This window comes from Corticium candelabrum, chromosome 2 (genome assembly GCF_963422355.1).
Source record: "Corticium candelabrum chromosome 2, ooCorCand1.1, whole genome shotgun sequence".
NCBI classification, from domain to species: domain Eukaryota; kingdom Metazoa; phylum Porifera; class Homoscleromorpha; order Homosclerophorida; family Plakinidae; genus Corticium; species Corticium candelabrum.
In genome coordinates this window covers 11,539,417-11,551,916 of record NC_085086.1, presented here as the reverse complement: position 1 = coordinate 11,551,916, position 12,500 = coordinate 11,539,417, and the positions used below count along the sequence as shown (strand labels likewise).

Below are 12,500 nucleotides of genomic sequence, written 5' to 3'. Positions count from 1 at the left end.
GTTGTAGTCCTCATTTCCTTATGGATCTGGTACGTGTGACGTTGGCGTGTGGAGTAGAGAAATGGGCGTGTCAATAGCTGTTGGTTAGTGATTGTGCATGATGTTTGTGATTCGTGTTGTTGTTTGTTTATTTATCAGTCTGGTTGTCTGTTTGTCTTAGTTTTTGTGTTTGTTGGTCTGTATTCTCATTTATTGACTTGCTGCTTGTTTTTGTGTTTGTGTGGCAGTTTGCTTTCTTGTTTGCTGTTTGCTAGTTGCCTGTGCAATCTCTTTTCTTTCTGTTTGTCTTCTTGTCAGTCGTGTGTGTGTGTGTGTGTGTGTGTGTGTGTGTGCGTGCGTGCGTGCGTGTGTGTGTGTGTGTGTGTGTGTGTTTGTATTTGTGTGTAATTGTTCTTGTTTCCATCTATTGTACATGTTGTGTTGATTCTAGATCAATGACGGTCTGCCATCATGGACACAGTGGACTGTACACATGCCTCATTACAGTTGGTTGGAATATAATATAATGGGAGAGATTGAAGGCAGACTAGTTGTAGGAGGTTATGATGATAATCTGCATGTTCTCACTTCTGAACATGATAAGTGGGACAAGTATGTCACAAAGAATGGTGACATCAGGAATGTAGTGTGTCATCAAGGTGTGTGTCTGGTGTGTGTGGAGGATGAAGATAAAGATCAGTTTGTGATTGAACAATTTTATTTGAATGAAGACAAGAAATGGCGTTTCCTCACAGTTCTAACAAAGGAACTGCAGTTGTATGGTGTATCTGTTGCTCTTCATGACAACTCACTGTATGTGGTGGGTGGTATGACTAAGTCAAGGGAGAGAGTGAACACAGCACATGTGTGTGACCTTCACAGCGGTCATTGGTATAAGATTGATGACATGCAAACAAAACATAGTGTCTGTTCTTCTGTTATTATAAACAACACAGTGTTTGTAGGGAGAGGATTGACTGATGGACATAGCTGTAGTAATATTGTTGAGTGTGCAGATGTTCGTGATAGAAAATGGAGAACAATCCCCTCTACAACCACATATAGACCTACACTAACGTCAGTCATTAACAGACTGGTGGCGACTGGAGGAATGACACAACAGAGGTTTGGTTCTCCTTCTAATATTGTAGAATTTTATGATGAGAGATCTACCAAAAGGCTTCCTCTTCCACAAATGACACACAAACGGTTGTTACATGCTGCATTCTCAACTCAGAATGGAGAACTCATCACAGCAGGAGGGAGGGATGAAGAACTCGAAACCATTGTGTCAATAGAAAGTCTGAAATGTTCATAACATTTTGTGTTAACAAATTACCTTATTTTTTAGTTTGTGTGTATTTGACATTTTGTTACGTTTATCCAACTGTATGTTTATGGTAAGATACTTCACGTGTATGCAAGTGTAAGAGCATCTAATGATACCATATTATATTATTATATCAGATCAAGCTCCATATTCACGTTTTTCTATCAAACATACCTCATTACATCAGCAAACATTCATAAACCGCTCAAATCTCATAAAGCAATAATACCATCTATTATCATTCAGCAACAACATAATCCATATTCCTCATGTGTACAACTGTTTATATAATTGACGTCGATAGTAAACTCGGTCAACATGAACTGTGTCATCGACTGTCAGGAGGTGACCTGTAGAACATGTCTTTGAGGTACATTCTGAGTGAAGGTGGTAAGGGAAGTTGATTGATTTTGTCGTTTCTTGATGGACCGAGCAGTTGGCGAATAGATACACGAGATAATTCCTATAGAGTACGACGACCTACAGACGTGGGCATGATGCAAGGACAGAGGTAGACACATGCAAACAAACAGACAGGGAGGCATATAGAAAATGATTGATAAATGCATGAAACACGCACACACGCACACACGCGCGCGCGCACACACACACACACACACACACACACACACACACATGCACACAAACACACACACACACACACACACACACACACACACACACACACACACACACACACACACACACACACACACACACACACACACACACACACACACACACACACGGTGTCAATACTCACCTCCAATTGGGGCATGAAAAGCAGCAGCGATACCTCCAGCAGCTCCACTAAACAAACAACAATCATATCAAAACAAAAACATTTATTGACTACAAACACATGATTTCATACTTAGAAACAAAGTCTCTCTCATCTTTGTCGTTCCTACTCAATGCAATACAAAACATAGCAACACATCAATGTTGTATTGTAATATGAGATGAACATGTTGCCATACGTCATTAATCTCTGGAGACTTCGGAAAATGTTGAATCGCTTGCAAACAACAACAATACTTCGAAGGATACTACAAGCGAAACATACCGTATTTCTTCGATTAATAAGAACCCTGAGTTACTATTTCTTAATCACTCTACAGCCTGGGTTACTATTCAAGTATGGGCTACTATTAGAGTATGGGCCACTATTTCCGTATGGGTTACTATTCAAGCATGGCTTTGTCTTTCAACCATTTTAGTTAAGAGAACAAACAAGTACCAGTTTAATGCATCTGTCAATTAAGATCTGTTTACCAAGGTAATATGGTCTTTCAACAACCAACCAACAATATTGTAATACATATCTTAATCTCTTCTCTAAACTCTGGATAGCTACTGCTCTTTGTATTCTCACAACCAAAGAGCAAGTTTCATTTGACATCACAGATTTTCTTTCTGCTTCCAATACAGCGTCTCGTTTCCTCTCTAAAGTAAACGTTTCCTAACAATCTTGCATGACACCATTGTTGAGAGTTTCCGCAACACGTCGTAGCCTCAGAGCTCTAACCATACTTCGTGTTACTACCCTACTTCTCCTAATGTTTTCAAGACTAATTCTTTTCCAGATTCCAAAAATAATTTAGAATTTTTATGAATCCTAATTCATCGAGGTCTTGATGTGCACTATTATTCATTTTTCAACTTAATTACTTCTTATTTATTCTTTCAAACTGATTCAATTCTCTAAACATTTCTAGTTTGCATCTTGAGCTGCACACTTCCGTCTAGCAGCCATTTTGGACTTTGTTTGATGCACAAACGCAAAAACCAAAAGCCTGCATGGACAACCAAAAACTTTTGAGACCAAATTTTATTTTCTGTTATTTTTGAGACAAAACTTTCGAAAAGATTTTTACTCAAAAAACATTAGGAGCAATAGGGTATTCAAGCATGAGTTACTCTACACCCTGGGTTACTATTTGAGCATAAGGTTTTAATCAAAGAAATACGGTAGCTCTTGTACAAGTGACAACAAACTAACAAACACACAACAAAGCGCATGATGTGTATGCCTGTCTTGCAAAGCGCCAAGAAGTGAACCAATGTGAATAGTCGGACCTAAACAAGGAAACTAAGTATGAAATCAAAGAGACAAAAACGAATAAAAATAAATAGAAATTGTGTGTGTGTGTACATACAGTAATAAATTCATAATTAAATTACACGATGTAAGAAATTCCTACCATAAAAACATGACGTCTGCAAAGTTTCTTAGATAAACATACTAACGGTTAGTCATTAATACTAATACAAATACTTAATTTACTAATACTAGTATATTACAAATATAATACTAGCATATTTACTTTCTGTCACCTCCAACGACAAGAGGCATACCACATGGCAACTACACACAATAGAATAAAATAATTAAATTAAATATCATAAATTATTATATAAAATTTTGGCAAGAAACATGCTGAGAAGTTGGCGAAGTACAGCGACTTGAGGGTGGAGATAAGCCGCATGTGGCATTGTCGAACACTGGTGGTTCCGGTGGTCTTGGGAGCTTTGGGCACAGTGCACGCAGGTATTGCACGGTGGCTGGACATTATTCCAGGTCATCACAACCTGCAGCACTTACAGTAAACAGTGCTTCTGGGATCTACTCGGATCCTTCGTAAAGTCATGTCTTCTTTCTAGACAGCCGTGATGGTCTAAGTACTTCTGAAGCAGGGTTTGCTTCCGGTACTTGTAATACACTTTACAAACCAGACTGATCTGGTTGAGCACGACACATTAGATAAATAAACAATCCCTAATTAATATTAATAAATATACATTAATCTTAATAAAATACAGTATATTAATTATAATATACAAATATTAAAATAAATATTGTAACTAATTTATTACAATAAGTAAAAAATAGTAAGGAAATGTGATAAATACAGAAATGAATAATACTAATAGTTAATTAATTTATTTAATACTAATTAATACCAATAAATAATTAAATAATTAAATGCTAATTAATACTAATAAATAATTAATTAAATAAATAATAATTAAGACTAATAAGTAACTAATTAATTATATACTAACTAAGAATAATAAATAATTAATTAAATGCTAATTAATACTAATAAATAATTAATTAATGAAATACTAATAAAGACTAAAAATTAATTAATTAATACTAATTACTACTAACAAATAAATAATTAATTAAATACTAATTACTACTACTAATTAATGAATTCATTAAATATCAATTAATACTAATAGTTAATTAATTAATTAAATACTAATTAATACTAATAAATAATTAATGAATAAATACTAATAATTAATTATTTAATTAATTAAATACTAATTACTAATAATAATTAATTAGCTTACTAGCTGTTGTAAACACATGCATACTTTCAAAACAATGTCGTTTACAGTTTATTTTTAATTAATATATTTGTGTTAGCGAAATGGCCACGTGTGCATCAACATGAACAATAAAGATACGATTCTCTAGCACTTCGTAGTGAGCTTCACCAACTTTCTCGTTTTAATTAAGGAAGCAGTAGACATCCATTAAAAGTCACACGTACTACCTCATATTCATACGGTCGTCTTACCACGTAGCTAACTCCACGATAAATCACAGAAATCAATCCACCAATGAAGAAGCACATCATCCATCTTACAAACGCCTTCTTACCAGCTTTCTGTACACAATAACTAATGTTTAGTTACTGTACCAACACAAGACAATGAGATACTCAGACAATACAAACTTAACTACAACCGTACAGACAGCTAGACCAACGAACAAACAAACAGGCAGACAGATACACAAATAGACAAGCCAACCGACCGATGAACCAACCAACTAACAGTCAGATAGGCAGACAAACAGACAGACAGACTATATAGACTTTCTTTTAGCAAGAACAGTTGTACTGCTTATAGCGTACAGCTAATTAATCGTCCTACGTAGTAAGAGGCCATAAGGGTCGTCGGACATTGTTGTAGCATGTTTTTCCTTTCCTTGCTGGAACCATTTAGAATGTAAAAGTTTTGAAATTTTAAATATATGTATTGACAGACAGAAAGACAGACAGACAGACTGACACACATACCGACTGACAGACAGACACAGACAGACACAGACAGACAGACACATACACACACACAAACAGAAAGACAGACAGACCGACTGACAGACAGACAGGCAGACTAACAAACAGACAGACAGACGGACAACAGACAGACAAACCGACAGACACACAGACAGACACACAAACAGAAAGAAAGACAGACCAACTGACAGATAGACAGACAGACAGACTAACAAACAGACAGACAGACAGACAAACAGACAGACTAACAAACAGATAGACAGACAACAGACAGACAGACACACAAACAGACAGACAGACACACAAACAGACAGACAGACTGACAAACAGACAGACAGACAGACGGACAACAGACAAACAAACAGACAGACACACAGACAGACAGACAGATCAACCAGCAGACAGACAGACGGACAAACAGACAGACACACAGACAAACAGACAGACAAACAGACATACAGACAAACAGATAGACAGACAGACAGACCGGCAGACAGATACACAAACTGACATACAAATAGACTAACAGACTGACAGACAACAGACAGACAGACAAAGAATAAAACCAAACTTAGAAAAACATGCAACACAATATAATAAATTGTTAATAATAAACGAGAGACATTACAATAACTATTAGACAGTATAGATAGAAATCACATATTTTATTTCCAAATTGGCATGACACATTGCTGAGATACTGCACATGCAGTCATTATATATGTACACAATATGACCATCAAGTACAACAAATTTCCTGCTGAGAAACGTTAAGATTCCGAGCAGCTCAAATTGATCGTTCACAACACAAAGATGGCGCAGCCTCATGTTCTTAAAAAAAACTTCAAGTTGCATAACAATAAAAACAAATTAGTTACATTTTCAGTAACTTGTAACAAATGAGTCATACATTCTGACCTTTGCATTCTTTTTCAATACTGGAACTATGAGAGCCCCACTCCTAGTGAATGAGGCCGAACATTTCTTCTTCTATCTTTTCTCTCAAAGCATACGGTACTTGTCTTGGTCGGTAAAACTTGCATTCGTCGTTTCTGTCACTGCTAATCTAATTCTACTGCTTTTACACGTCCCATCCTCGTCGCCAGATGTCACAAGTAACTGCGTCCTTAGCATACGCTCAGCCGGTCTTGCTGCTATCTCAAGTTGAGAATGACTGCAGAGTTGCCAACCAGGAATACTGAAAATGCGTGAGATCTCAGATTTTCATCAGTACTTTATATCTACATATAGGCGTGACCACAAAACTAATATCTAAATATCTAAAAAAAAAAACACATAGTGTGTCAATACGCATTAGACAATAATTATCAAGCAAGTACTCGCAAAATTAGAATTTCTGCTAGTGACGATAAACCAATATAGTTTAGGCATGCAGTAAATCAGTCTCGCGCAATCAGTCCCTCCCTCTTTCGGACTTCCTGACGACGTCCGGAAAAGGAGAAGGAAAATTATGGATGCGCGGACTAGTACAGTACTAGAATTGGCTGAATATGTTTGACAGCTTCAGAGCTAGACTTGCCTGGGGTTGGTTATTCGTAACGATCGATCACTTTACGGCAGTCTCGTTAGACTTCAGAGGCGTCGGAAGCAAATTTAAAGTGGTCCGGCCTAACGCGCGCTAGGTGGGCGTGATCATATAACGGTTAACGCACGCTAAACATTTCTCTAAAAGCTTGAATACCATACAGAGAACGCAAGATTAACACTTAGTAACTACTAGAACAACATGTGTCAAACCTTACAAGGCTATTTCTGTACGTAAATCTACATTGAGCCAAAAATGTTTCTTCTGTGTTCTGATTCCCTACAGAAATCATCTATGCATAGTTCTAGATCAAGACTATCACATGCTTCTTTGTGCACATGCAACATTAAAAGGTGATTTAACCTTGCCTGTGTCATAGTGCACCGAAGGTATGTTTTAACAATGCGGAGAGCTGAGAACGTTCTTTCACTAGTTGCATTTGTTGCAGGAGCAACAAGGATCAAGCGTATAAGTTTGACCACCTCAGACAACAGCAGTTGGCCGGGTTTCCCTAGTGACTTAACATAGTCCACAACATCCATCAGGGCTGGTGTGACTGCCGTTTCTCTAAAGTGAGAATACAGTATCAATAGCTGCGTCTGGAGGATATTGCTGTCAAAGTCTGTGCAGTACAACTCCTGTATGCTAGACAGGTCATCCGTATAGCTCTCTCCAGCAGCACCCTTCAGAAGTGTGCATTCAAGCTTGCTGTATATCTTATAGTGTGGCTGGTCAAATCTGCTTTTGATAGACTGAATTGCCATATCGAAAGCGGAAAAATACATAACCCGGTAATGATCTTCTATACATGTTGCGAAGTGTCCCGAACTTCCTTCATCATATCGGCAAGGACGCTTCCTTTTCCGAGGAAGGGAAGGCTCTGCAACATCTTCTTTGCTTTGTTTCTCTATCAACTTTTCCCAGAAATTTGAGAATTCAGCTTCTGTACGCATTAGTGCAAGAGATTTGATGGTAAGTTCTGCTAACACTTGACCTTGTGCAGCAGACATCTTCTTGTGCTGAAGAGCTTTGCTCAGATTGTCAACCAACTTCAAGACTTTTTCTCCTAATGCTACTCCAAAGAGAAAGTCAAATGAAGAAAACTGAGCAGCAACACCAGTACACCGAGCAGACATCTCTGGGTCTCGTTTTGCCATATCTGCAAAACTGTCTAAGCTGGATTGGATGACCGAAAAGTTTTGCATAACACTCTGTAGAGAAGCTGCTCGAACGGTCCATCTCGTAGGGCATAGTGTCCTAAATCCAGGGTCTTGAGGAGCCATCTCAGCTTGAAGTCGCTTGTACTCAGACTTTCTTTTTGCTGAGTACTTGAGAAGTTTTGACAGTTCAAATGTTGTGTCAAGGGCATATTTGATAGGGATTATGTCTTTGATGGTGTCTTGGCAGGCTAAATTGAGGCTATGACCATAGCAGTGAGTGAACAATGCTCGTGGTTCATCTTGAGTGAGTTGAACAGCAACTCCTGATAGACATCCTTTCATCACAGCTGCACCATCATAGCACTGACCACGACAGTTGGTCAGACTAAGGTTCATACGAACAAGAACATCCCTGATAATTGCTACAATGGACTTAGCATCAGTTGAAGCAGTGATGTGCAGCCCAATAAAATCCTCATGAGGCTCTAGGTCTTCATCCACCCATCGTAGAACTATTACAACCTGCTCCTGGGTACTTGCGTCAGTGGTTTCGTCTACCATAATGGTGTATGGTGTGCCTTCAAGTTTGGCTGAGACATCTCGAAGAATTCGAAGTGACATCACCTTCAGCAGCTCATTCTGTATGTCTGCACTTGTGTACTAATTTGTCTTTTTCTGCAACCAATCGGAGAGATCTGTAGAAAGCTCACAAAAAAAGACGAAGGAGCTGTGACAAATTGCTATCAATCTCTTCGGTGAGGGCGGAACCGCAGAGGGCAATACCTTGACGTGCCAGGAACCTCAGCGCCCTGAGAATGCGAAGGAGGCTGGCCCGGTTTCTCTTTCTGTCTTCAACCAATTGAGTTCTTAGTAGTTCACCAACGTGCTTTGTTGTGGCAGGTAGCGTGATCAGTGACTCAACCGCTTCTCTGTGGCAGTCTGATTTCGCGTGTGAACGAAATAAGCGGGTGGCATCATTCCAGTTTTGAACTCCGTGATAGATGAATGCCTGCTCAGCAGTCTTGCATTTCAGCTTGCCAGACTTCGCAGCCTTCACACAGACGTGACAGAACACTTTCTCAACGGAGTCGTGCCAATGAAGCCAAGGCCAGTTGTCGAACCAAGCAGCTTGAAATGATCTTGATTTTGGGGCTTTTTTCCCAAACGAAACTTTTGGAAATGAAGTACGGCGAGGCTGACAGGGCTGATCACCGACATCTGGAATCCCGTCAATCTGCATATATAGCACACGGAAATGGTTAGCGTGCGCTCTATCTACCGCTGCCGTGTCCTCGCGTTGCCAGCCTCATCTTTGTGACTGAGCGTAAATTTATAAATTACCGCCTGAAAATCTAGCTGTACAGAATGCTAACGTAACTAGAAATATATTACTTACTTTAATCAGTTAACCCTAAACCGGAAGTATACGCTAATGGCCGACTGGCAAAAGTCCATTTTTCGAAAAGTGGTACGGCCATGGCCGTGCGGCCGACCCCCTTCCGACGCCCCTGGACTTTATATTTACATCAGACACTACAAATTTTTACGTGAATCTACGGTGTACCTACAGTTTCACTGTACACGTGTGCATCTTCCAGCAATCTAAAAGTTGCGTGAGATCTGGGTTCCTTGCGTGTGAGCGTGTGATCTGAAGGAACTTGCGTGAGACTCACGCAAGTTGCGTGTGAGTTGGCAGCTCTGTGACTGGCTAGTCCTAAATGCTAAAATGTCACACAATACAAGTTCCCGGATGTTTTCAGGTGTGTTGTGTGTGTGTGTGTGTGTGTGTGTGTGTGTGTGTGTGTGTGTGTGCGTGCGTGTGTGTCACTGTGTGTGTAATTGTTTCTATTCACTTCTTGTCTCCTCCCATCACGTGCAGAAAGCAGTTTGGAGTACACCGAGTCTATGTAAGGATATTAATTAGTCATTGATTTCAATAAATATATTTGTAATGTAATAGATTACTATTGACACTGACTTTACTTATGATACATCAATGTTAGATGGGAATGTAAGCAAAGGTAGAGAAGCAGTGGACAAAGAAGAAGAAGAAGAAGATGTGTTTGTACACATTGGAGATTCTAGAGGTGATGGAGTCTGCATGTCAATTCTCTAAAATGATAGACTCACTTGAATGTGTCTTAAGACTTTGTTGTTAGAATTTTGTTTTTTTTGTTTTTACACTGTTTTATACATTCTTTATTGTTTGTTACTTTCAAAATCCCTAACTCTGTCAGTAACTAATTGTTTATGAATTTATAGTTTTGTGTGCATTGAATGATGGCACGAGCTTGTTTCTGTTCTTCTTGCTCCGTATGTTAGAGAGGTCAGTGAAGAAGACTGGAATTTGAAATTGGATTCGTGCATCACTGATTGTTACATTGAGAGCTATAGTTTGCATTGTATAGATACGTACTGCATTAAATAGCTTGTAGTCATTACACACACACACACACACACACACACACACACACACACACACACACACACACACACACACACACACACACACACACACACACACACACACACACACACACACACATACACCTAAATATATATACCAAGAGCTGGAAGGAGGGCCATATAGGACCCCGCCCCTTTCTGTTGTACGACCCGGATGAGAAGCCTCGCTATGCTCGACAATAAGTAATATATACTAATTAGTCTTTTCTTATTTTAATTTGTACTCATTTTCTTTTCTTTACAACACGTGGCTTTGTCACACCTCATAATTTGCCCATTAGGCCTATTACCCAGGATCTTATTTGATTTGATTTTCTTTTTTCTTTCTGCACAGTAGCGTCCTGTAGTTAGAATGTAGCGCGCGCTAACTGCAAATACCCGTCATCAGTTTGACTCCAGCTCTGGTTTGAGTAGGTCGTCTGTTTGTCCCTAGAATCAACGAATTGAGGGAATTTGCTAGTGCTGACAGCAACACCGTGTTGATTATTGCCACTGCACTGTTTCTCTACTCTAGACGTACGATTTTGTTGCAACATCTACTTCCGGTTTTCATTTCCGTTTCACCATGTCGGATGAATATGAGCGATACGTTACTCGCAACATCGTGGAACTTGTTGAAAAGTTGCGTCCATCGTTGCTATTAGAACATTCAGTCGCCAGTAATCTTGTGACTATGCAAGAAGCTCGCAAACTAAGACAATGTTCTACAGAGCAAGACAGCGCGCGAATGCTGCTCTACGATATCCTGCCATACAAAGAAAACGCTGTTCGTAGATTTTGCGAGGTACTCAAAGAAGCAGGTCAGTCGCATATCGCCAGAGACGTTATGAAGAGAGGAGGCGTGGTTTGTGCAGATGAGCCTGCAAGTAATCTGCACACAGCACAGCAACAGCCGACCATCCAACAAGCAGAACCTAATCAACAGGTATCTATGCTTGTGTAACGTGTGCGTGTACGCTTCAAAAGAATAGTCAGAATATTAGGTACAAACTGAGACTAGGGGCGCGTCTCCACTAGGGCTTAAACATGTTTACAACCTGTTTAAGTCTAAACATGTTTAAGAATAACGCGTCTCCACTAGCGTTAAACCTGTTCAACTGTAAACCTAAACAGCTTTTGCTAAACATGTTTCAGAGGTAGTATAACGAAAGTGGTTTAGGTTTAACTGTCATGTGATAGTAACGCGCGTTCCATGACAATGGTCGTTAGTTCTTTCGCACTGTTCTTTGTCTTTCTTTGAAGACTATTGGAAGAAGACAGAACTAGGCAATGTCAGAGAGTGCGCAGACTGATGCTGAGTGTCAGGAGAGAGCGATTTCGGCGAATACAGAGACTTATGTGTCTCTCATTGTCCTTCAGACGACCAGAAGACGATCTCCGACTGTCTGGTGCACAAAAAACGAATTTGCGCGGTACAACGAAGTCCCGGAAAATCTTTTAATAGCCCGAAATAAATGGACAAGTGGAGACGCTGTCAACTAAACATGTTTAGAGTCTAAACGTGTTTAACGTTAAACATGTTTAAAGAGCAACAAGTGGAGACACAGCCTAGGTTATGCAAGTCACGCGAGTTGCTTACGCAATGGCACTCAAGAGTAGTTTACTTTTAATTTTGAAATTTTGAAAATTGATCTGTGAGTGCTGCTGAATGCTGTTTTCTTGTTATATGTCACATTTCATGATTTGGCTTTGACTCTCTAAGTACATGTGTACTAAATGTTGTTTGATTAGTTGATGTGTGTAACATTCCTAGAGAGAAAATGTGCTAGACTTGAACTACTTAACTATAGAGCTTTAGATTTGATTGCACATAGACTTTGTCTTATTTTCTTATCCAGTGGTCACTGACTATACATCCTTTAGATCTGATGTTGTGGTGTAGTGACATACTATGTAAATGGTTGGGTTCTTGACATAATGCA

General features: G+C 39.2%; 3 protein-coding genes across 10 annotated transcripts in view; 1 reads left to right on the top strand and 2 right to left on the bottom strand.

The window, feature by feature from the left end:
* Window positions 1-1,457, top strand: part of LOC134198401 (uncharacterized) — an 8,679-nt gene extending 7,222 nt beyond the window's left edge. For 6 of the 7 annotated variants that reach the window (XM_062667788.1, XM_062667790.1, XM_062667792.1 and 3 more), the window contains 2 exons: window positions 8-83; window positions 431-1,457. The gene's annotated coding sequence lies outside the window, so the exon portion shown is untranslated. The remainder of the gene's footprint in view (window positions 1-7; window positions 84-430) is intronic. The other variant, XM_062667789.1, reaches the window with a different exon arrangement.
* Window positions 1,448-5,055, bottom strand: LOC134198403 (H(+)/Cl(-) exchange transporter 7-like). 2 transcript variants are annotated; one of them, XM_062667795.1, is made up of 6 exons: window positions 4,903-5,055; window positions 3,312-3,388; window positions 2,290-2,358; window positions 2,184-2,216; window positions 2,073-2,119; window positions 1,448-1,789 (listed from the first exon to the last, which is right to left on the bottom strand). In XM_062667795.1, exons 1-6 carry the CDS (start codon window positions 4,960-4,962, stop codon window positions 1,773-1,775), a joined length of 303 nt encoding a protein of 100 aa, XP_062523779.1. In that variant the 5' UTR covers window positions 4,963-5,055; the 3' UTR covers window positions 1,448-1,772. The 2 variants fall into 2 exon arrangements, with proteins under 2 accessions (XP_062523779.1, XP_062523778.1); XM_062667794.1 differs by having other exon boundaries at window positions 1,448-1,772.
* A 2,020-nt stretch (window positions 5,056-7,075) lies between these two features.
* On the bottom strand, window positions 7,076-8,733 carry LOC134176581 (zinc finger MYM-type protein 1-like). Its single transcript, XM_062643247.1, has one exon. It carries the CDS (start codon window positions 8,731-8,733, stop codon window positions 7,192-7,194), a length of 1,542 nt encoding a protein of 513 aa, XP_062499231.1. The 3' UTR covers window positions 7,076-7,191.
* Window positions 8,734-12,500: the final 3,767 nt, after the last annotated feature.